Source organism: Saccostrea cucullata, unplaced genomic scaffold (genome assembly GCF_032062105.1).
Source record: "Saccostrea cucullata isolate Sc308-1 unplaced genomic scaffold, CSIRO_AGI_Scuc_v1 ctg730, whole genome shotgun sequence".
Lineage (NCBI taxonomy): Eukaryota > Metazoa > Mollusca > Bivalvia > Ostreida > Ostreidae > Saccostrea > Saccostrea cuccullata.
The window spans coordinates 37,162-63,776 of NW_026924322.1; the positions used below are offsets into that span (position 1 = coordinate 37,162).

Sequence of the window (26,615 nt, forward strand, 5' to 3'; positions counted from 1 at the left end):
CATAATGCAGCATATAAACAAAGAGCACAAAACTATTATCAATCGCAATGGACAAAAGTTATAAAAACCTTGTCCTTGCATTAGTGAAGAAATGCGCCTTATGGTCCTCTATGATGTAAACTTCTTTTGACTGTCTGCAGCTATTTTTAGACACGGATTATTATTTCTCCCACTTTGGGTGACAGTGCGACATTGCCCTAGCCCATCACCTTGACAATACAGCGACATTAATCAAGCCGTAATGACAAATTTAGCGACACTCCACAGAGTGTTGTGTTTATTCTTACAAAAAAAAGAAAAAAGAAAAAAATAGAAATTGCATTACGGTTGATAATTGACTTGTTGGACTGACATTTATTTGGATTTTTTTTTATTTTTTATCTAAATCGAGTAACATACCTTGTTTGATTTTTTTTTATTTACTGGACTTATTTGAACTTTAAGGTAAGGACAATTTTTATAATTTTCTTTTTTTCCAATAAATTTTTTATTGACTGAAACAGCACTTTTTTATCCACCAATTTCTTTCATTGAATAAATTCAGATTTTATTTTCCCCTGAATTTCAAGTGCAAGAATAAATAAATTTCCTATATACTGTACTTAAAAATTTTAATCTTAAATTACATATTTTCCTAATTGCACATTTTCAACTTTAGACATTTACATATAGTACAAAAACATTAAACCAAAAGTGAAAAACAATTTTAAATTATTAATTTATTCATAAAAGTATTCAAACATTTTTTATTTCAAAATTTCATACTTTGGCATGTCCCAGAAGTTTTTTTTTTTAATTAGGGCCACAGAAACACACTAATTGGCACTATATTTTTTTTAGAAGGGGGAGGGGGTAGAATAATGAAGTGAAGAATGTCTGTTTGTCAAATGCATGAAGTTTAAAATTCAGAATGAATTTCAAAGTTTATTCACTAATTGTATGACTTCTTGAAATCTTGTGGGTTTTTTTTTTAGTTTGAAAATTTCAAATCATTGTGACATGAAATGACAATACAATCAAATTTTGTGTAATATATTTTTTTTAAAACTGGAATTAATTCAACATTTTATAAAGACAAACTTGCCAAAGTATTTTTTATGGAATTTGTTAAGATTGAAATGCAAAATTTTCTTCTTCTCAAGTCTGATAATAAGATAGGGGGGCTATACGGAAAAATTGTTATTTCAATCACATACCAATTAGGAATCATAATGTTTATCAAGAGAAATAATGTTAGTATTTTCAAAAAAATCATATGACTAGGACTAGAATTTCACCACTCTGCAATTTTTTATTTAATTAAGATTTTTAAAAATAATTAATTACAATCTAATCATAAAAAAAATATTAAATAAATTAATATAATCTAATAGAGAAATAAGACTTTCACAGCTTATATAGACATTTGTTATGAAATGAGGGAAAATTTTGGTATTTATATATAAAGAGTCATAAGACTCTTTAATGAAAAGGGTCGATCACTCAGCAATATTTTTCAAATCTTGTTTCAATTATAACTTGCCTTTGAAATAATCTTCCATGTTTACATGCAGTACTAAATGCATCTCATAATTATTCCAAATTACTCATATGCCTCTTTTAATGTTGTTTTTTTTCTAAATCAATAACTTTAAAGGCTTTCAAATATAAGTTTTGTGAGTCAATGACATTTGCTAATTTCAGAAATGAACAGTTATTGTTCTAAAAACAATGAAAATATATGCATATATGTGGTTTTATTGTACAAGGTTTTGAAATGTCATTAAAAACAAACCACTGAAAGAGTTAATATTTAGGGTTTTGCAAGTGTATATACAGAAATAAACATGCCAGACATTTCTAAGGAAGTTCTAAATTAGCGAAAGACACAAGAACCCACATTTAAACGTAATCACAGTATGTACCGTACATAGTTTATTTTCATGAAAGGATATTTAATGAGGCAATCTTTAAAATAATGTTTGCTTGCCCTCTCCCAACTCAGGGTAAAATTATTCTGTCAACTAAGGTAGGTGGAAAATCTTTTCCTCAGAAATTTTCGATGAATTTGATGATGGGATAAGAAAAACATATTGTGTCCTGGAATGTTAAGAAAAGATTTGAGTCAGGGCCATTTTTAGCCAGTCGGTCAGGAGAAGGCACCCAAACAATTTATTAAAGATAGCCCAATAAAGGTCTTTTTATCATTTCCCAATTGAAAGATTGACTTCAATGGTCCTCACACATTTCTGTCTAAATTAAGTACCATAACAGAATTCTACAAATCTTAAAGGGTTTTAGTCAGCTTCTCGTCATTTATCTTATAATTGAGTACAGTAAACCATAATTCACTCATCTTTTATTCCTGATTTTCTTCAGTTAAAAATCAGTCCCCGACAATGAATGTTTGCTACCAAGGAAACATTTTCTGTAAATACACGGTATAATAAATGTTTCGTGGCAATAAATATTTGGGAGTTCAAGAAGGTCTCGAAGCTCACAAATATTTCTTGCATGTGAATATTGGTTCTTGGGTTGCATTAACATTCAATTTCACCTGTATAGCTACCTGCAAATATGACTAATGTACTGTTAAATCACTAATTTGGAGAGACCCAAGATTTTTTACCACAGTTAAACCATAATTTTTCCCCCAAACCTTGAAAATTTGACCCCGCAAAAATATGGGATTCAACAGTATTGAATCTTTTGAAATATGCCCTTAAAAGGTTTCTTATTCAAACGCTATAGTTGTATAGCATCATTGGAGCTCTAGGATCATTTTTTGGTCTCCCAAGTTTTCATACATAGATCAACGTTCACCGTTACACATAGCTTCTGGTATCTATCTAATAAAATCAGTAAGCACTTTTCCCTTTATGCATCTGGGACACCATGCTCATTTGCATCTGTCTGCCAATTATATAGGAAGATCAATGTCAAATTAAAGGAATCCAAAGCATACCATGTTATTAAATTTTTTTTCCCCATCTTTCATTTATTGTTGTAGAAAATGTTAGCACATTAAAAAAAACAGACACACATTATGTTACCATATTTTTCAGCTTTTTAAAAAATTAAATCATGTACTTTTTGAAATCATAAAAACTAAATCTTAAAATTTTATGTTTTGCAAAAAATTACTGGAAAAAATAATTTTATTCACAAAAAAGTTAAGAAACAGGGCAAGGCCTATTTTAGAACTCCTTTTACAATACTTTAGCACATATTTAAGGTCTTTAAACCCTTACAATTCTAATTTTTATAAAAAAATTTATTTTCATTTAATAAAGTTTAAATTACAATTATTTCCAAAAATGTGTAGGTCACCACATTATTTAAGATACTAAAATAAGCAGAAGCATATGTCAACATAAAAAATCATAACACTTTTTTGTAAACAGTATCATAAATAAGTAAAAACTGAGTCAAATGCATAATAATGATGCTGAAATCGCTCTCAGGGCTTTTGAATTAAGAATATCATGGAAACTATTTTACATTAGAAGTACAATAAAGAAAATGCCTGAATGAATTAAGCTACCTAAGGAGTTATTGCCCTCAAATGTTAGATTTAATGTTAAATCATTTTAAAAATTTCTTAATAATATTTGTTTTGGAAAAAAAAATATGTGTTCATTGGGTAAATAATTTTAGTTTTTGCACAAAAAAGTTAAATGGAATTGGACAGGAGGCAAAGCCTATTTTAGCTCTCCTTTTACAATACTTATATGTAGATATGCGTCAAATAACTGCAACTTAATTTTGTCATCAGTTTAGAGTCATAATTAAGTGTTGGGAACAAAACACAATTTATTAAATTTAAGGAGGTTGTTTTTTGTTTGCAGTGACAGAGTTAGAGTTTTCATGGAATCTGATATTTGTAGGGATGAATTGGTCAATTTTTATTTGATCTACTGCAAAACTTTCAAATTTATTTTGAATTTGTTTTTAAAACAATTTTAATGCAGTGTATAAAGAAATTTAATAATTTTCATTTTGTGTCTAAAAATAATTATGACAATCTCACTATAAATAAAAGCAATGAATGTTACCTTTTAACATTTTTACAGTTTAGAAAGGTCAAGCCGAGGGTGATGACCCTTTCTTTTCAAATTAAAAAAAGTATTCTTAAACAAAGGACTGGATGATACCGCTGACACCAAAAGCACTGGGAGGTCCTATAAAACTTCAATATAAAAGCTCAATTAGTAGCCTGTATGTGTGTAATTTTAATTAATGCTAAGTAATATTGTACATGTAATCAGATTATATGTAATTATCACTGTCCATCTCATCAACTAAAGAATGAATTTTAGTTATTGTATTGTGTAACAGAACATTCTAATTATTGCTGTGGATTCATTTTTATTCAGGGTGGAGGTGGGTGGGGTTGGTAGTTTGGGGTGTCAATTTCTGTGGGCATGCAAGCAAATTTTTCTGGATTGTGAAGTTGCAGTTTCATAGGTAACTTGTAAATACATAAAAGATTCAATTAATATCTATATATTATGTTGAAAAAATTGTTAATGAGGATAAAAAAAAAATTGAGACAGTACGGGTGACCCACAAAATCAACAAACATTGGTCCATCAAGAACAACGCTGATTCCACAGTATAGTCTTATAAAAGAGATGTGAGACCAAAGAACTGTCAAGGTTGAATATGAAGGAGGAATTAGTTTGGATATATATACAAGACTCCTAAGACATTAATTGGTGACATCTAGCTTGAATGTCACAATAACTAGATTAATTCATCAAGATACAGTAAAACCTGTCTAACCCAACATCACTTCGGAAAGAAAAAAATTCTGTAAGAAAAGACAGCTAGGCTGGGTGCCGGCCGGCCAGACTGCACAGTGGGGAAAACCCATGAAAAATAGTAAAATGAAAATCTAATACAATTATAAAACAGAGGAATTCACAGTCAGCTGTTGTCAATTTTTAATTAAAACATTTTTTGTAGTATATCCATTTATATTGACTGTACAGATGATGTCAATGATATTTTATTATTAACACGTAACCATGCAATATTATTAATGCGGCATATGGCTCAAATTTTTTTCAGAGTAAATTTAAAGTGTGACTTCAAAGTCCAGATTTTAATGTACTTAGACACCCATAATACTTTTCTTATTCCCTGATTTTCATCCCTGCAGAATTTCTTTTAAAAAATGATGACCTTGGTATTTTTAAAGACATAAATCAGACAGAATAGAGCTTGACTTTGCCTAATAAGTAAAAGCAATTATATTTATCCCGATCATAAAAGAAGACAATTGCATAGAGAAAGCACTCCTCCAAAATCCAGAACATTTAAGGTAGTTTTAAAATTCAATTTGATGCACTTTAAATTATATATTAATATCAGTGATATATCAAGGAATTAAAAAATGCTCCTGGTTTAACTGAAGATAAATCTAATCAATGCATCCTTAAGGACATTAATCCATTCAGGGCAAATCAAGCTTCAACAAGAGGCCCAGGGGCCACAGCGCTCACCTGAGCACATTGGCTAGGAAAAAGGCCATATCAGATCAGAACTAAAATTTTACTGGGGGGGGGGGGGGGGGGGGGGGGCTTTAAATTTAAACCCCCCGGGGGTTCATGATTTGAACAAACTAGAATCTACACTACCTGAAGATGATTCCATATAAATATCACTAATCATAGCTTTGAAGTACTTGAAAAGATGATTTTAAAAGGTTTCCCTATAAATCCCTATGTAAAACTTGGGTCGGCCATTTTGGCCCCACCCTAGCCCCGGGGGTCATGATTTGTATAAACTTGAATCTACACTACCTGAGGATGATTCCACATGAGTTTCATCTTTCCTGGCCCAGTGGTTCTTGAGAAGAAGATTTTTAAAGATTTTTCCTATATATTCCTATGTAAAACTTTGGTCGGCCATTTTGGCCCCACCCTAGCCCCGGGGGTCATGATTTGAACAAATTTGAATTACAACATAAAAGTTTATCTTTCCTGGCCCACTTGAGAAGAAGATTTTTAAAGCATATAAGAAAGCACGGGGGTCCTCCAAAATCACATGAACATTTAAGAAGATTTTTAAAGATTTTTTATATATTCCTTTGTAAAACTTTGATGCTACTTTAAATTATATATTAATATCTGAGAAGAAGATTTTTAAAGATTTTTCCTATATATCTATGTGAAAATTTTGGAATTAAAAAATGCTCCACATGAGTTTATCTTTCCTGGCCCAGTGGTTCTTGAGAAGAAGATTTTTTAAAAATGCCATTAATTTTTCTCTAATTCATAATTATCCCCTTGGAAAAATGCATCCCCTTTACCCAAGGATGCTTTGTGGCAATTAATCCTTGAGAAGAAGTTGAAAATGTGAAAATTCAGGGCAAATCAAGCTTGAGCTAAAAATGTGTAGGATATATCAATGAATTAAGAGCAGTGTCCTTAGAATGTTCTTTGGAAGATGTAAGTCAATTAAAGCCTCCGAAAGGCTTAGGATTACTGTAAACCAACTTTTATTCGCGACAACTTTTTTTCGCGATTTACCGGGTGTAAACTAGTTCGCGATGATTAATTTTCGTGATGACAAGCCGTTTTTGGAACTGTTTTAATAGAAAAAGAGACTTTAAGGACCTGTTCACGGCGAGAAATATTCGCGATGACGAGGCTCACGCGAACCTTGCGAAAATTTCTCGCATGCGAATAAAAGTTGGTTTACAGTATGTCACTAGGGCAAACATCCTTAAAATTCTAAGGGAAAATGTACCCTGGATGTATAAATAAGGAGCTGTGAAATTAGCCTTGTTGCTGCTGACAGAGCATGTTTGCCCAATGAATAACATACTACTAAGAGGGGGAAAGGTTGTGGCTTGGATGTGGAGTGGAGGGAGGGAAAAAAAATTAGAAATTTCTACTGGTTGAAAAATGACATCATCATGAACACAATAACAGATATCAATTTCAGCATCTCAAATGCAGAAAGGAATGCCAGAGGCCCTCTCGGGTTTAATACTGCAATTCTACTTTTTCAAAACCACGAAGCTATATTTTTAAAAAATTTTACACACACCCCTCCCAAAAAATTACAAAATTAAACAAAGAGTATCTCGGATCACTTTCACAATATTATAAAAATCATCATGCAATTATGAAAAGACAGTCCTAGTATATTAAAGCCAAGAAGTACTTTATACAAAACACCTACTTGTTTATATGGTGATGGTGAAAAACTTTAACTCAAAGTTGGGTATCTATTATTTTCAGTTTTTTAAATGTCATTCCCATAACAATTATTTCAACCATCAAAATAAATGGCTGACTAAATATCTAAAGTCAAATATGTTGTTTTATTTTTACTATTAATGTTTTGCTTTTGATCACAAAAATTACTGAATAACAATTTGAAATGTGCAATTTCCTTTCATTATCCTTCTCATTTTGGCATAAACAAACTGCAATCAAATGTCAAGTGTTGAATTTATGTAATAATATCGTATGATACTCAAGCAAGCACAAACATGGCTGTTCCTGTATGAATGTTAAATTTTCAATCATTTTTTCATATTCAATAATTGATCTTTAGCTAAGTTTTAACTAAAATTCCATTTGACTTACAAAGCTACAGTTCTCAATATCATTTCTTAAATTTATATGAAATAATAATTTCATGCTCTTCAACTTTCTTTCACTAACACTGTGAATAATACGCTTCTAAAAATATTAAACAAAATATATTTATTTTTTACTTTACATAGCGTACAGTATGCTATTGATGTAGATTTTATAATATTTATATCATTTTATTCATTATTTTCTTTAATGACATGTAATAGTTCGAAAAAATTATTTTTAAAAACTTGTTTATTTAATTTTAGAAATTCAAGATAAAAATTCAGATATTTATATATTCTTATGAAGCAACACATCTTCGTAATAGAATTAACAGAAATATACAATAAAACTTCAAAAAACGATAAAACTTCAAAAAACAAGCTTTATAAATCATAAATGGTGTCGTTTGATGGACAGAGAAAATTTAAGTACTATGTAAATTTGAAGGATTTGAATTGATTTAATACAAACAAAATCAAAAGCGCAATAATAAAATAAATAAATATTCTCTCCTACTTCCTGCTTTACAACTTCTTTAATTTTTATAGAGTGACGTACTTATCACATTTTATCCTGCAATCATATTTTGTAACTTGACAGGTTTATAAACAAAGAACCTCAGAATATTAATCATACAGACTCACAATACCTAAATATAACTTGTCCATCTATTTATGGTATTCGCGATATTTTCAGAATCCCGTTTAAATCGTGTAAAATTAAAGTTTTTACATAAATGTCATGTTTTCTGGTTTTAATGGTATATGTCCTATTAGAAAGGCTTCATGTAGTTCAAATTTTTGTTGAAATTCTATTCTTTAATTAACTCTATTTATGTTAAAAATAAAACTCAGTTTGCCCTTATTTTAAATTTTCTCTTCACAACAAATTTACATAATATTAGTTGGCTTGCCACCTTATTCCTTCATAAATAATTAAGATACAGTCAAGATAACTACACTTTTTAAATACTGTAAACCAACTATTATTTGCGTCATTTTTTATCTACGATTCGTCAGTCAATCCTTGACATTTAATTTTCGCAACTGAAAAAACATTCTCTACAAAAACAAAGCAAAATAATAATTAAAGAATTTCAGAGTAAAAAAAAAAATAGTTAAGGACTTTAGAATAATCATAAAGTGGCACATATTTTACAGTTGATAATTTCATTGTCAGTTAATTGGCTATTGTCTGGATGATAAACATCCAAAGTTCAGCATCAGCCACTAATGGTGTCAAACATAATTGTAGACAGGGGCAGAAGTTATCAATCATAAGCACCAGTTCTTTATGTTTCACTCTTTATCACAACCATTCCTTTTTTCTTCAGTTTGACAATTGATCATTTTGCGGACTTAAAAAGTGCTTTTAACACCATCAAACGACTTGCTTTTAACATAGCAAGCATCTTCATGTTCCACCACTGACCTTGGGAAATTCAAGGGTAAAAATCAATTGCATTTTCTGATAAAGATATTTGATCTCCTTACTTTTGTTTTTCGACCAAATGATGGTTCCTAGCCCTCATCACATAGTTTGCTACTCATCCCTTTTAATGGAAATTCAATAATGTAATATTCTTTCCTTAGAAGGAAAGTGATGACATCATTTCAGCTCCCTCTTTATAGAGCTACTTCAATCTTAATCAATTACACTCCAGATTTATGAGAAAACAATCAAATCAAAACCCTGTGAAACTTTAATGATATATGTTACAAATCTTAATTTGCCAGTCAAAAGGAAAATTAAGGGAAAAGAGACACTGGTTATATTAAATTGTAAATCACTACACAAAATATGAAGAAAAAGACACTGGTTATATTAAATTGTAAATCACTACACAAAATATGAAGAAAAAGACACTGGTTATATTAAATTGTAAATCACTACACAAAATATGAAGAAAAGGAATAATGATCAAGCTCGAAAGTACAAATTGGGAGCAAAAAAACATGGACCACTAAAAACATCAGAGATGGAATCAGGTGCCATGGAGGAATAAACATCCCCTGTTGACAGGCCATACCCTCTGTGTGCTCCTGTCATGATCAAACAACAGAAAAATATATCATTTGAGTCTTAAACTGAGAGGATTTCCATGTCCATTGTTTATATTTAGCACAGATCTAGTTATTAATCATGGTGATGTGTCCAGACCAATTCTATATCTAGCATTCTACATAGCCATCAATTATAAACATATCTTCATTTCCACAAACCAAATATAGAAAAAGACCTTATTTCCACAAACCTTATATAGAATTTGAGGTTCAAAGATATTACCGGTATACAGATAAATGATTATAACTATTCATACCAGACTAAAAGTACTTTTTTCACAATTTCCCTAATGTCTGCTGTCTAATTTGAAATATTACTTGTAGCTGCCTCAGTAAATTGAAGGTTATTATCATTGGAGGGACTGTAGCTCTATGGTATATCTGTAAGAAGTCTACTGTAGAAACACAAATTTTCGTGGGGATCAAATTTTGTCAATTTGTTATCTAAAATGGTTTCATGGGCATTAAATTTTGTCCTTTTGAAAGTAACATTATTCAATATATAGTAATGTGAAAATTTCGTGTGGGATTTAATTTTGTTGATAACAGTGTAAACACTAAACAGCAAAATAAATGAAATTTAATCCACGACGAAATTTTCTGCTTTTACAGTATCCCTTGGAGTGTAACAACTCTCATGTTAAGTTTACAGTAAAAATACATACTCATCATTATATGGCAGATAAAAGTATGTCAATCATGTAAAGGCTGTCTACAACAAAAACTCAATTCATACAGAATTTCTTCCAAAATTGTATCCACTATTCCCTTTCTGTCCATATTGCATGAGAATGAAAATTACACATTATGATAATTTTAATCTAACTCCCCCATTATATGATAAGCATCAGTTCACATCTGCACCCCTAGTCTTTTTAACTTACATAGTCTGAAATCACAAATATCACATTATATTGATGTTCAAAGCCCATGACAAAAAAAAAAGTGATTGCATATGTAGATTTAAAAAGAACTGTGCCTTTCACGCACGCAACAACACAAAAATAAAAATGGATTTTCCAATTACAGCCTGTTTATAAATTTTAGGATTGGAGTACGTTTCCCACGTATGATCTTGGACACAAAAAGAAGATAATTTATCGTGGATGGATGCAGGTCTGAGCTCCTCCTACTGCACAGAATGAACACAATGGATTCAATGACTCAGGTACATATCTATTTTTTTTTCCTTTACCTTTAAAGGCATTAATGTAATATATCCAATGTTCAGTATTTCTGAAAATCAGGGAACTTGGGTTATAGGAGATGACTGAAGGTATGTGAACTGCAGCACTTTTAAGTTATATTCTCATGACTTCTTCAAATTCCATTTTCTTAAATTTTCAAATCAAATTTGAAGAAAGTTTGGTACTGTTATAAATTTTCTATTGGATTTTAATCTTTGAATTCAACTCACTTTTTCAACTCACTTTTTCGGACAACTCTCTAAAATACATTCTGTTAAATTTTCGACATGATATGTTCTACAAATATTTATATGGGTTGTTATCATTTTTAATATTCAAAGGAACAAATGTCACAAATTTGCAATCTTCAGGCAGTTCAACTATACATTAAGGACTTTTCTATGGATCCTTGTATCTTTGAATTCATCTCACTTTCTCGGACATCTCTAAATATATTTTTATTATAAGCATTATAATATGTTCTACAAAATCTGCATGCGGGTTTTTATTATCTCCCCCCCCCCACCACCACGGCGCGGGAAAAAATAAAAACAGAGTAGCTATAGATTTTTAAAAGCTAAAATATATGGCTTAATGAAGATTCATATTTCACTTTGATAGAGAAATTAAATCTTTCCAATCTTTTAAAATCTTTTCCAAAATCTTTTACAATCTGTTATGTAGTTTCTCCTTGAATTTTATCTCATATATTTACATATATTTACAATATTTTAATATCCGGAGCATCAAGATCAATAATTTTTGTAGAAATACATGCACGTAACAGAATTTTTTCTAATCAATTATATAAGCTCAACTTTCAGCAGGATGGAATTTAGTCCAACAAGTGCATGTAATTCTCCATTATTACAAATAAGTTATATCAAAATTCACTCTTTCAAATATGTATCACTGGTAATCATCAAAAATTTTATAGCCAAGGATATTAACTGCCGTTTACAAACAATCATTTCTATTTGTTTAGACGTGAGTGCACGTTTAGTACACGTATGAAACACGTCTCTTAAAAATGTATGTGTCTCAATCGTTTTATCTAGTCTACCATGTGTTTTCAGTTTCTCTAGCTCTCATTCAAGCAGAAATTGAAAAAATAATAAATCATGGATATAAAAAAAATTTGAGTGAAATTGAAGTTATTAATTAACACTAAACAATAAATGTACAAATCATTGTTAATATGTAATAAGCATTGCATAAATTGAACTAGATTTCATGCCTGACTGATTTAAGATTAGTAATATTATTAACATGTAGACACCTTAAAATGAAAGATAAAAAAGTCCAACAAATAAATCTATGTCAAATTAAAAACATAACCATGCTAATTGTTTCCCCATATACCTATTATTTCTTTGAATTTCACTGATCAAATATATTCAAATCTGGCAATTGCATTTAAAATTTAAATTAGAGACGTGCATTAATCCAAATCAATTTGCTTATTAAATCAATGATAAATCAATAATGAAAAAAATGTCTTTCATATAATTATTATAAAAATAGCATATTAATTAAGGACAGAAATGATGACAAAACTTTTATCAAAAATCAGAGAAAAAATAGCAACCTAGTTAAGTTATCTTAATATAGTAAAATGAATAAGTTTAATGATGCACAATTTTTAATTTTTCATTCAAAATTTCACAATTTCACAATGGAATTTTTAAGGATAAATAACACAAACAAACTTTTTTCAGAAATCAGCATACTTTCTAAACAAAATAGATTTACATTTAAATTGACAACCTGAATAATGTTTACCAATTGCAAGTAGATTGAGAGAATTTTATAAGATTTTGTCATAAAGATAAAAAATTGTGCAAAATTTAGTATGGAATTATATACAAAAGGCAAAATAAAATCTCAAATCTAAGCATCAAGGAAAACCTACGATTTGGGATGTTATATTTCAGGGATTTATTATTTATGTAAATTTTATAAATCAAAATGCATGTTTCAAAATTTAAAATATATATCAACCCACACATTCATTTTTTGTCTTGTGGTAAGTACCTGGATGAAAACAATTATGTGACAAAAAATGGTTGTAAATGATAAGCCTAATAAATTTCAAAAATAAAAAAAGAATTTGTAAACTTTCAAATGGTTGTAAATGATGAGCCTAATAAATTTCTAAAATATTTAGAATTTGCATACATGTTAACCTATTGTGATGAAAAATAGGGATGCTTACTTCTTCTAGGCAACGGATCCCACCTCTTGAAAGCGGTAGCTTTGCGCGCGTTGTTTTACACTTGGATTTATACAAGATATATTGCATGTAATATACATGTATGGTTTTACATGAAAATACAGTTATTAATCTTAAATATCTATTGCAAAGAAATGGTAGAGAGAAACACATTACGTTTGCACATAAATAAGGACATATTCAAATATTTTTATGTTCAAATAAAACATTTTGCTATCAAAAAATACTAGTATTTAAAAATTCAAATGTACCTTAAAGTCAGTGAAGAAGTTATGGTCTTTCTTATATGTCGGTTAAACAATATAAGATTTCTTTTCTATCAATGTTCTAAACATGTTCTTAATTCAATTCTTGTCAAACACAACATAATGATGACAAAGTTTAATTTAAAAAGTATTTTCACAAACTACGTTCCCTAGCAATTGATCAAATTTTCAAAACTTATAAATTAACATTTTTAATCAACCATACAATTATCGAAAAATAAGACGAAAGAGAAAGATGTATTATTTGCCTCATGGCTTGGTCAATAGAGCGATTTTTATAAATTTTAAATTTTTAAATTGCCAAATTTTTATTCATTCTTTGAATGATAATTTAATTGAAGAGGGTCACAATGTGATTAAAATAAATATATATTTATCCATTTTTTTTTCAAAAAATTTTTCAGTGCCCCATTATTTTTTTCAAAATAAAAGCTGTGATCCCTTATGATCGTTTGGCATGTAATAAATTGTCGACGAAATTTGGGAGCTGAGCTTTTAAAAATGTTTAATCGATGATTTTGTGCGATTGTTGTTTCCATAAAAACGTTGAAAAATGTAAAACTTCGATGTACAAAAAAACGTTTTTGTATGACTTGACTTAATAAATGGTGTCAAATACTTTGGCAATATCTAACGAGAGATTTGCTGATGTTTTTGCAGTCTGTAATAAAACCTGCTGTATAATTACCGTAAGCAACTTTCAAAAATAAACTAACAGTTGCTATAAAAGCGATCGCACTATGTACATGTACATAAAAGTTCTTTGAAGTTAGTGTTCTAAGTATTGTCAATGCTTTGGTAAATACTAATAAGAATTCGATATAATCGTTATAATAGCCACTCTTCGTACACAGCATATTGTCAATCTCTCACCACATGTATGGAATTTGTACAAATCATAGGAAGCGCTTTGCTAAATGATGAGGTAGCGCCTTGTGGAAGTTTCCGGTTTTGGTTGCAAAGGATAACGAATTACGTGCGATAAAGCGATGTCGATAGGTAGCGCCTTATGGAAGTTTCCGGTTTTTTGGAGCCCATGCCATAAAGCGGTTAGCTAGCTAATCCCATTAATCTGTGCAATTTTTTGTCACTTAACAATCCCATTAACTGCACCATAAAAATATATACTTAGGGAGAATTATATATACAAAAATATTTAACAAAAAATGTCCTAATTGATCACCATGAAACATATTACTCAAAATATTCAATATTAAGAACATATATAGGTCCCAAAAATAGAGGTATACACTCCGGAAAATAATGTGACTCTTATACCATTATGCTTCATATTTCTCAGAGAAAGATTCCAAATTAGTCATTATGACCAAGCAAGGCCAGATTATTTGTTTATCTGATAGGATCACTGAAAGTGTCAGTTTTTAGAAAGAGCATAAAACAACTTCAGAATACATTAGACTACATCCTTGAGCAAAAATAAACACCGAGACATAAAATAAAGCCCAATGTCAGACAAAGATGGACAGATTTATGTCCCTTACATCAGAAAGAAACACCAATAGCCCAGTTTATTTACTTTAACTATTTACGTACTTATGTTGCTATTTTTTCTCTCATAATTATGGACCTCGGAGCTAATATATTACGGCAATCAAGGAAACACTACCGCAATGCACTTTTATAATTAATTTCCTTTGATTAGAATAACAACTTAGGCAGGTATATTATACTTGTAATTATATCAGTTGAATTTACGAGTTTATCATATGTGGTATAAAATATGAATATTTTCAATATATAATTTCAAGTAGATATAATAAAAGGAGAAAAAATACTTATAATTTAACTGTGGCAAAATTCCAAAATTTGTTTCACAATTTTGCCCAAAAAATAAGTACATATTTTGTCACCAAGGCCATCTGTAAAAACATTGTTTTGTTGCCCTCTCCTGACCGACTGATTAAAAATGCCCAAAATTTTTTTTAACCTCTGGGAAGCAATTTTTTTAAATGTATTCTGGAAAGTACATTTTAAAAAATTTCACATTGAAATTGAAATTTTTTAACAGAAAAATATTTTTCTCACCTACCTAATTGCTTGATCATAGCCAAAACAGAACCTGACCTAGATATTTTTAATATGATAAATCTGTTTACCAAATTTCATTTGGGTATGTGCAACCTCTACAAAGAAAATGAATGGAAACTGCAAGTAATTGGAATATTTCCAAGTTCAAGGAGCATAACTCTGTCAAAAATTGCTTGATCATATCCAAAACAGAACCTGACCTAGATATTCTTATAATAAATCTTGTATACCAATTTCATTTCAGTTCGTCCAACCTCAATCTTCAAAGAAAAACTGCAAACTGCAATTAATTTTTCTAGGTCCAAGGGGCATAACTCTGTCCTCTGCGAAGAAAATGAATGGAAACTGTTATTAGACCGACAGACAAACCAACCGACTGACGGACAGGAGCAAAGCATTATGCCTTCTTTTCTTTGATGAAAGTCATAAAAATAAAGATTTTTTTCTTCAATTTTTTAATTTTATTAAAACATTGGTAAAAATGAAGCCCATTTTCCACTGGAAATGGGGCCAAATATTTGCCCTCTAAGAACAGTGCTGACAAATCTCCTGCATATGCATGCAGTTATAATTTATTTTCATGAGCATGTTTTATGGTGGATTTGACTCTTTTTTATTGAAATGAAATGTATAGGAGGTTTCAACACATATATAAATTGATCTTGAAAAGTTTTCCAAAAATTTACAACTGTACACAGGGAAATTTTCACCCATTTTATTGTCCCTTTCGCCCCAACTTTAATGGGGCAAATTTAACACGGGACAAATTCAAAGAATACAGTATTATAAATTTCTTCATAAAACAAAACTATGACTAAGCGAATTTAAAACTGGGCAAAATTGTTTGCAAGTGTTAAAGGGGTGAAAATAACACAGACGAAAATAACCCTATGTACACTTTCAAGGTAAAGGATGTATATGTTTAAGAGGGCTTATATAAGTAGCCAAAAGCTAGTATGAAAATCCCAAATAATGTCATTATTCTTATAGAAATATATATGCATCTAAAAATAGATTTGTTTTACCCCTTACAAAATAGTGACATATTAATCACTAAGCAAGTTTGTCAGATTTATACACAAAAATCTTTTTTTAGACTTAGTTTTTTATGAAGCAAAACCCTTTCTTTTAAGAGAAGCTCTTTATGAAATATGCCTACATGTCAAGTTTTTTGTGATTTATATACCAATATCTCACACAAAAAATTAAACACATTCCTTATAAAATAAATGTTTTCCAAAAACCTTGACCTTGTCAAAATGACCTTGAATCAGTTGATGAACCAGCCCAGTTAAAAAAAAAAAAAGCTACACGTACGTAGGAGGCAGATTTAAAATATGTCTCTTTGACAGCTCTGTCCTTTGGTTGACTGTGAAATGATGGTTTCTGGTAATCATGTTATATATAGATTTATAACCGTTCCAGGCCGTTGAGGGGTCAGTCAGGGGGTCAGTGATGTTTACTTAATATGGACACAAGCCTTGGGCTGATGGTATTTTCGGACACATTAACCCTGCCCATGCTTAACATAAACCGTCCAGTAATGTTATTTTTTTTTTTTATCAAATAAATATCTGTATAAAGTTATTCTCGGTCATCATGGACTTAATAGTGAGCCCAGATTGAAAATAATAGCACAGGGGCGTTTTAATCTACCATTACCATGGTTTCTTGTGATGGACAGTGTCTGATAATTATAGAAACAAGAAAATTACACGCATGACCTCATGAAATCAAATTTGGAGAAAAAGGATTACATTTTATGGAACATAGAGATGGTATCATTCTGGTAGGAAATAGTTTTAACATCTCTAAATCTAAAAAAAATAAAAATATGTCAAGACGATTCTTTGTTCAGTTGTCCAATATCTGGGATCTTGTGCCCTCTTGTTAAACTGGTCGCTTCATGTATATACATGAATGAACAGCTGCCTCGAACTTTATAATGCATGTTTCAGCATTTTTTTCTTCATGTTTTTTCTCCCATTTTATTTCTTGATTTTACAGTTTTACATTTATTGAGTATATATTGAGATTCTTTTTCAAAAAAAAAAAAAAAATCATTTTAATAAATGATTTAATTTTAAAAAAATTCTCTTCATCAACCATAATCATGAATAATACAGGACCCGTAGTTTTTTTAAAACATCTAATAAAAGACCAATTCATAAAATTTTTTATACAAATTATTTAATGTATTTACATGAAATCAACATATTTGTTATTTTTTACCATCAAAAATTAAAAACCCATGCAGTTTTGAGTTCACAAGTTCTTTCAAAAGATAATAGATAGAAATGATATGAAAAATTCTTCAGGCTGCCACATATTTTTTCTTTTTATAAATTCGTGTGACAATTAATAATACCGTAACAAATTTATTCGAATCTCTTTTATCTCATCTCAGTTAAAAGCATATAATGTTTTTTATCCACTTTAAATTTAAGCCTTATTTTAGTTTTAAAAATGTTCTGAATGCTTGTTAAAAGATATGACAGTAAGTTCTGATTTACTTTATTATTGATTTTCCTTTTCAAATCTCTTACTATGTTAATTGACCCCTACTTTTGCAAAACAAAAGGACATTAAATTTTGCTTGTCAGTCCATCTGTCTGTTAGTCACAAAATCAGTTTTCCTAGTGTATTTAGGTCCCAATGTGTATTCCACATGCTATATCTATGATGCCTATTAATTAGACAAGCATCTCAAAATTCAGAGCTATATGTACTAAAGATTTAATGTTTTTCAGAAAGGATGGTCATGTGATCTGCTACACAGTAACACTTTATTTTTTTTTTAAGGACAGACGAGATCTTCCTTAATAATTAATATATAAAATTTTCAAAGAGTTTGTCATTGAAGTATTGCTATTTAAACATGTTTACTCACAAAAAATTGAGGTACCTTACCAGGCATTTCTGTAAGATACCAGGGGTAGTTTTTCTTATATAATCCTTTTGGGAAGAAAAATTAAAGATGTTTAGAAACTGGTTTAGAGATCAAAATGTAATTAAAATTTTGAATATTTTTCATAGATTACGAAGATATTCAAAATAGATATTGAGGAAGTCGTCTCGCCTGACCTTAAAATGGCATAGGAAAAACAGTGAACATTCTAAATAACACATAAGTTTTACCTCAAAATGCCCAAAAACATACATAACATCAGCATAATTAACTATTTTGAGATGTAGGTCAAAGGTCAAGGTTAAAGGTCTTGAGGTTGGTAACCATTAAATCTTACAAAAGCCATAGTTCTCTATATAGAAAGTAAGACAGAAAGAGGGCTAAACAGTCAGATAGATACTGGTTAAATGATTTCAAGGTGTTGCTTAAAAATGCTTGGCAGGTGGCATAAAAATTGAGGATTGTTCTTAGTTTGCTGCGAGAGGTATATGACTTATGAAAATTAATTTAGGTATTGTCCAAATTCTTCCAATCATTGCATTTGTTTGTCAAATGTGCAGGTTGATATTCTCTTAGGGAAAATATGACTTTTACAAATTTTGATGTATCATATGCTTAATTTTTTTCCTTATCAATTAAATTTTTACATTTTTTCTTATCAATTTAATTTTACATTTTTTCAGCATTTGACAAAAACAGCCGAGATTGACTGAATACCATGGACCCCCCTCTTCTGTTTCCATTTGATCTGGATAAGCTACCAACGACTCTCAACACATCAGCCGTAATCCCTTACAACATCAACACCACCGGCCTGTATGCCAACTTTGTCAACATCATCAACTCCACCACCTGGGCCAACCTTCAGCCTCAAAACATTCATGAACGAGCAGACGACATCTTCACCAAACCAGAAAACATCATCACTCTGATCTTGTGTTTCTTGGCCCTGGCTGTGAACGCTATCTCCATTGCAGCCACTGCCCACATACCCCATGGACTGACGAATCATTCCAAACTTATCATTAGTTTAGCTGTATCCGATATCCTAGTCACGCTGAGCGTCTTTATGCATATTCTTATTAAGGTGGTTGTGGCACCTATTATTCCACCTACCCTAGATAACTTATCGGAAAGACTGACTTCCGCATGCATGTTCCAATTTGTGAACTCCATTAACATAACGGCACATCTGATTTCTCTGTTTAATCTCTTTGCGATGGCATTGGATCACTACATTTCTGTCCTGCAACCTCTCCACTACTACCACATCATGAATAATTTCCGCGGGAATATCATGATCACCGTTTTGTGGGTCACAGCATTCATTGGTGGCTTCTCAAATTTTCTGGCTGGATTTGGAAAGACGGATAAAGACGATTTTGTGAATTTTTGTGAGTATACGCTATATTCCGAATACCAGGCCGAATATATAGTAATTATTATGGCCCTGATCTGTCTCATTTCCATCTTATTTATCTACATAAGGATATATCGAGAAGTGAAGCAAATTAATGCAAAATGTGTCATGCTTCTCAAGGATGGACTCCACAACAAAAAAGCCCTGCGTACAACTCTTCTTATCATTGGAACATTCGTAGTGTGTTGGCTGCCCAGCATGACATTTCAAATAGCCATGATAATTCAAGTCCACATAAATACCGAAACAGTTAAAGAACTCTTCACGACTCTGATTCGTGCCAATAAGTACCTCTACGCACTCTTACTTGTGAACTCTCTCACTGATCCAATCATTTACGCTGTGCGACTCAAGGATGTGCAGAACGGGTACTTCCGACTTCTGTCCCGATGTTCGAAGTTCTACCAGGAAAAAGTGAAAGAGGAAATTTACAACCAATCCAGAATCGCCTTCCATTCCAAAAGGAGGTCGACGGAGAATACCATAAAATTTCTCCTAACAGACTGCAACTCCAACCAATCTACAACCGGCATACACAGAAACGTGTCTGCTCCACTTCTGGGTGATAACAGTGTTGTCAGTGAAATGTACTCTTTAACAAGAGACGTACACATGAACGTGCTTTTCCAAAACGAATCTGCGGAAACGGAGCACTGTGAACTCCTTCCTCTATCTCGTAAAAATGAGGATGAAAACACAGTGGAACTACATGAAGACTTGCTTTGTGATAATAAATTAGTGAAAGTATCAAACAATGGTATTCAGCAACCTGCTGGTAACTCATTAGTAAATTCTATAAGAAAAGACACAAGTGATACGTCACAATCTGATACCCCTAATCTTATAGTTGACAATCACAATGGACCTGAAACTAAACTGTCCCACACTGTTTCTGTCCACATGCCAGTCAGGCAAAATTCTGTCCCCTCAGGTGAAGAACTTCTGTGCAATTCTAATGGAAGTAGAAACTCAGTTTAGCATCTAGTTCCTTGGAATAAAATTTATTTCTAAATTGTGATTACTATATGTGTCTGCTGTGCAATTCTAAAGAAAAGAAGTTATTGTATACTTATGAATTTTCATGGGGGTCCAAATTTCACTGTGTTCTCAAGGTATTGAAACACCAATGATTTGTGTCCCCAACAAAATGTTAGAATTTCATTATATAACCATGACATTTTAACCCCGTAAAAAATACATAAAACTTTGGGTCTATCCGTACCATGAAAGAAATTTGGACCCCCATGACAACTCACTTAAGTTCAAGTGAAACTCTGACACTGTTCAGTGCAATTTTGTTTTTAATTGAACCTTAGGGATAATCATTACACATTTATATTTAAGTTTAATATCAATATGTGCTTACACAAATGTGCTATCTGATTAAGACTGTTTTATGTATGAAATTCCAAGGAAAGTAAAAATTCTCTTTTTTCTTAGCTTTAAACCTAAATGTTGGTACAGATTAAAATCTCTGATTCCACATCTGCTTTAGAAATTATTGTTTAATTTGGGCTGAGGTGCTTAACAGTTGATTTCCCTAATAAAGTCCTTAGCACTCAAAAGTAATGAAAATTATGCAAGTTTAAAGTTTAAATGAAACTAGAAAACTGACCAGTCAGCAAGGGCCCCGCCAAGGGGTAGAATTAAAAGGGTGCAGCTTACGGAATGATTAAAAAATGTACGAAGAATAAGCAACAGCAACTGTATTCTTAAAATTTCAAGATAATTCCTGAATATTCAAAAACTTGAAATAATATCCTTGTATTTACTTTAGGCAGTAAAGAACAATTTAACATTGAATGTATTAAACAATTATGAAGCTTGTGTTATATAGAATGCCAGCCTTCAATGAATGCAAATATCATGAAGGCTTGACCTTAACTTCAAACAAACAGCAGTTGCAGACAAAGGTTTACATTAATCTTAAAGATAAAGAAAAGCCTACTAAATTTTCTGCAGCAGGCTAGATAATTGATCCCAAAGGATTAATTGTACCTCTCTCATCATTTTCTTCTAAAGTTACAACAAGAACTTTTTTCAGTATTAATGATAGAATGGGGTTTTTATAAAACTACCTTAAAAATTAATTAACATAAACTAAAAAAAGTAATTCAAAAAATCTTCTTTAATCTATTTCTTGTTTTTAGAATTCAATGAAATCATAACTATTAAACAAAAATAAATTATAAAAAATTATATCTAAATCCACATTTCACAGTGTTCATAGCATTCCAAATTGACTTAACTTCAAAACAAACTTCATTTGCAGACAGAAGTGGTAATTCATCTCAATGTGACAGATAAAGATAATGCTCTGGATTTTCTTCAGGAGGAAACCTAATTAATCCCAAGGGACTCATAGCCAGCATTCATTTTACAATGGGAACATCTTCAGCAGTTATCTCTCTTTGCCAATGCATTCAAGTTAAGGAATCTACCCCACCACCCCAGCTCCAAACCAGGGGACATAGAGAACCAAACTTAGCATCAAAATATGTATTTCTGCCTACTGAACTACCATACCAAATTTGAATTTGATTGGGCAACCATAAAAAAAGTTGCCAATTCATTCTTATGCATAGTGAAGGAATCTACCCCATCACCCCAGCTCCAAACCAGAAGACATTGAGAACCAAACTTAGCATCAAAATATGTATTTCTGCCTACTGAACTACCATACCAAATTTGAACTTGATTGGGCAACCATAAAAAAAGTTATTAGAAAAAAACAGAAAATTTGTGGACGGAAGACAGACAGACGGACAGACAGAGTGATTACTATAGGGCACCCGCAAATCCTTGCGGGGCCCTAATTACAGAAAGACAGATGAATGAGATTTCATGCCCCCCTCACTTTCAACGAAGTGGGACACAATTAAAGTGCTATTTTTTGTGATGCTTTTCAATGATATTTTGTTTATTGCTCAGTAATGAACCGTAATTGCTAAAATTCATTTCAATGCTAATTGCAACTGCAATGCAAACCTAAAATTGAAGTAAAGAATTTTTTTGTGGCAATGTAACAATACGATGTTCCTCTCAAGTATATTGAAAAAATTTCATTTTTTGATTTAAAATTTGATCAATTCTGAACACTTTGTCCAATTAAATGCCTCTTTTTCTGATTTCATTTTGAAAAATGCCATGTATTTTTTTGTTTCAGAGAATGATTCTTCATGTGCTTTAAAGCATGATTGGTAGAATACCTTCATTTTGTCAATTGTTATCCAAGTTTCAAACTGTTAATTCAATTTTTGTGTCTTTTTCTTGATATTGAAAATGCTCAGAATATTATTGCAGCGATTAATTTAAATAAACTTCAAAAACAGAAAAAAGATATTGTACTCATTTTTTTTAAGAAATACATCTGTGTATATCTTGACATCCAACACTCAAGGACTGAGTAATCTTGGCCCTGTTGTTTTGAAGGATTTTTCAGAAGAGATGTCCTCTTCATTCTCAAAATTAGAAATATACCCATGCATAAAAGGATATCAGAAAATGAAGTTTGATTTATAAAGTATTGATTTGTTTCTCACACCTGAGCTAAACACAAATTTGACAAAAGTGAAGTCAAGGTCAAAAGAAAGGTCTGGGTGAAAAAAAATGTTGATGTAGCATATAGTTTTCATCATTTAAAAGCAAATATTACATGAATAGTTCCTTTGAAACTGCGATAAATGAAATATTTTGGATAAGGGAGAATGCCAAAAATGAGGTCAAGGTAAACTTTTTTGATGCAGTTGCATAGCTCTCAGCAATACACATCAGCATATGAAGTTTGATAAAAAATACCTTGTACACAAATAGTTCCTTGGAAAATGAGCTGAAAGCAAAGTATCATGTATAACAAAATGATGCAAGGACAGAGGGTAAAGGTCAAGGTTATGGGCCTTTACTTTAATGCGAGACTTGGTAACAAGACTGAGTTGGAGCATTCAAATTTCATATCTACCGATGGTATTTCAACTTTTCTGTGCAAATACAATAGAAAGAAGTGAAGGAGCATTTGTCTTCTGGCAGACACACTTTTTTCTCAATAAAAGCATATTTTTCAGGTTCTGAAACCTGTTACTCTCTGAAACAATGGAATAATTTTGCATTGATAGTGCAAAAATTTTATTTTCATTAATTTTCCTGTTTTTGCATTATGATATCACTTTAACTGAAATGGAAATCACATGACAACATTTGTATACTTCAATATCAATATAGCCAAAATAGTTTTACTGTTCTTGAGGTTTTTTTAAAGATATTTTTTCTGTTTATATACAGTAACAGTATGAAAAATCAAAACACCCTTCCCTTCCCCTTTCCATTCTAATCCAACATTACAAAAATCAATTTCAAGACTTTTCTTCATATGGTAAGTTATTCCAGTATTAAGTTTTAAAACTCGCATGTCCACTCTGCTTCGAGACCGAGTCAGTGTTAAATACCTTACATGCAAACTGTCAACACTGCGCCCTCGACTTCTTGACCCATCTCGTGAAAGTTTCCACCAATTCATAAAAAACCATAGCCTTTTTGTGCTATGTAAAAACCTGGGCCTTTTTGCACTATAAAAACCTGACTATCCTTAGGGGCCTGCCTTCTAGAATATATCATTCTTGTTTTGCTTTGTAATAGTCTGCCTGATGGTCATTTCTCAGGGAATTCTTTTCCTTTGAGTATAATAATGCATGTGACTGTTAAACCTTATCATGCTTTAAGTTTTTGTAAGTGCAATATTTAGTTTAAAAAAAAAATTATTGTAGCAGTTTTTGCCCTATAAATTAGTCAGCTCTTTAGTAACAAAAATAAAGCAACACCAATCTTATGTTAAAAACCCCCTACAAATACTGTACACCGTGAGGGCACTCATGTCTAAATATAAAAGGTTAACATTTATTATCAATATACTTCAGGAATGTTTTTAAGTATTGTGTGAGTTAATGGTGTGTAAATCACTAAGAATACACTTGTCATGAATGCATATTTCGTGAAGATACAGATTCGTTACAGATATAGCAAATTTAAGAAATAAATTCCTTTAAATAAATGATGTTTTATAACTTTAGCTTGGTCAGGTAATGTGTTTTGGGGCATAATTTGTAGGTAAGCAAATAGAAAAATCATATTTTATACTGTCATTTCCAGTGAAAAATTAAGAAAACAGTCTTGGGTATGGGAGTTTTTTTTCCATATCAGACAAAAAAAAAATGGATCCAGATTACCTACTCTCTTGCAGAAAATGGTAATTTGTATGTTCTTGGCCTCCTCTTTAAACTAATGTCAACTCTAATAAAGGTATCGGGTCTACTTTTCATGTAATTTCAAATTGAATTCCATGAAAATACTATTTTCTACATAATTCTATTTGAGCCGTAGAGATAACAGGAAAAAAAAGTTGAAAGTGATTATAACATCAAAATGGATCTAGCACCAAAAAGTTAGTCTAAAGAAATTTACTTAATTTTGATCTTAACGTGAGGTTCTTCCTGTATATTTCTATGTGTGAGTATATATGAAAATGGTATTCAAATAATTTACACAGTTGGCTTAGAAGAAAAAAGAAAATGTAAATATTACAGTAGATACTCAAATATAATTATTGTAATATTTCATTTATAATTGTCATAATATTCAAGGCAGAATATCGAATCAAATGATATTTCAGCACTGCAGTTACTGACTCTATGAAACAGGGGTCAGAATTTTAAATTCCTGACAATATCCATTAAGTCCATATCCCGCTTTAAGGCAGCTGGTTTTATTTTGAGCATAAATTTTATCAGATGATTGATTCGTAGAATGGTAAAATTAAGATATGGAAACCAAAGTCAATCCTTTTCATCCAAAATTCTTGGGCACAACTGCGCACAACTCCGGACTAGATGGTGATATTTCTGTTGCTTTAACATTGCAGACACATGGAAATCCTGGCATACCCTGGCAACATGCATTCTTTTAACATGGAATGTGGTACTTATGGCCTGCATATTTTGAGGTAAAACCCTACAAGACCATTGCATACTGTTCTATCTCCAATTCTGGCACTGTCACTTCCATGAGCTGTTTCATTAGAAGTTGGAAACTTGTTCTCTTTCTCATGAGGTCCTGTTGCCTCAAGATAATTCCTGTTGCCTCTCAAAGAGGTCCTGTTGCCTCCCACTGTTGCCTCCCCAAGAAGACCTGTTGCCTTCCACAGAAGTATCTTTGCCTCCCAAAGAAGTCCTGTTGCCTCCCAAAGAAGCCCCATTGACTCCGAAAGAAGTCCCATTGCCTCCCAAAGAAGTCCCATTGCCTCCCAAAGAAGTCCTGTTGCCTCCCCAAAAAAGCCCCATTGCCACCCTAAGAAGTCCTTTTGCCTCCCAAAGAAGTCCTGTTGCCTCCCAAAGAAGTCTGCTGCCTCCCAAAGAAGTCCCATTACCTCCCAAAGAAGCCCCATTGACTCCCAAAAAAGCTCCATTGCCTCCCAAAGAAGTCCATTGCCTCCCAAAAAAAGCCCCATTGCCTCCCAAAGAAGTCCTGTTGCCTCGCAAAGAAGTCCCATCGCCTCCCAAAGAAGTCCTGTTGCCTCTCCAAAAAAGCCCCATTGCCTCCCTAAGAAGTCCTGTTGCCTCCCAAAGAAGTCTGTTGCCTCCCAAAGAAGCCCCGTTGCCTCCCAAAGAAGTCCTGTTGTCTCCCAAAGAAGTCTGTTGCCTCCCAAAGAAGTCTGTTGGCTTCCAAAGAAGTCTGTTGGCTCCTAAAGAAGTCCTGTTCCTCCCAAAGAAGTCCTGTTGCCTCCAAAAGAAGTCCTCCCAGAGACAGTTGCCTCCCCGAGACACCTGCTTCTTGGATGAATTCAGAACATGAATTGTCACTCAATTTATCCAAAACACATTGGATTCAGACAATTTCTGAACAAAGATTGCAAGAACTGTT

At 31.6% G+C, this 26,615-nt stretch overlaps 2 protein-coding genes across 3 annotated transcripts in view; one reads left to right on the plus strand and one right to left on the minus strand.

Moving 5' to 3' along the window:
* The window catches only part of LOC134266208 (DNA mismatch repair protein Mlh1-like), a gene marked incomplete at its 3' end in the record, with an annotated part of 91,794 nt that overhangs the window by 36,100 nt on the left and 29,079 nt on the right, over positions 1 to 26,615 (minus strand). The gene's annotated exons all lie outside the window — the stretch shown is intronic.
* Positions 353 to 21,310, plus strand: LOC134266211 (histamine H2 receptor-like). Of its 2 annotated transcripts, XM_062748442.1 has the most exons (3): positions 353 to 444; positions 10,691 to 10,811; positions 18,970 to 21,310. In XM_062748442.1, the coding sequence occupies exon 3, from the start codon at positions 19,005 to 19,007 to the stop codon at positions 20,682 to 20,684; it is 1,680 nt and encodes a 559-aa protein (XP_062604426.1). In that variant the 5' UTR covers positions 353 to 444; positions 10,691 to 10,811; positions 18,970 to 19,004; the 3' UTR covers positions 20,685 to 21,310. The 2 variants fall into 2 exon arrangements, with proteins under 2 accessions (XP_062604426.1, XP_062604425.1); XM_062748441.1 differs by lacking the exon at positions 353 to 444 and having other exon boundaries at positions 10,608 to 10,811.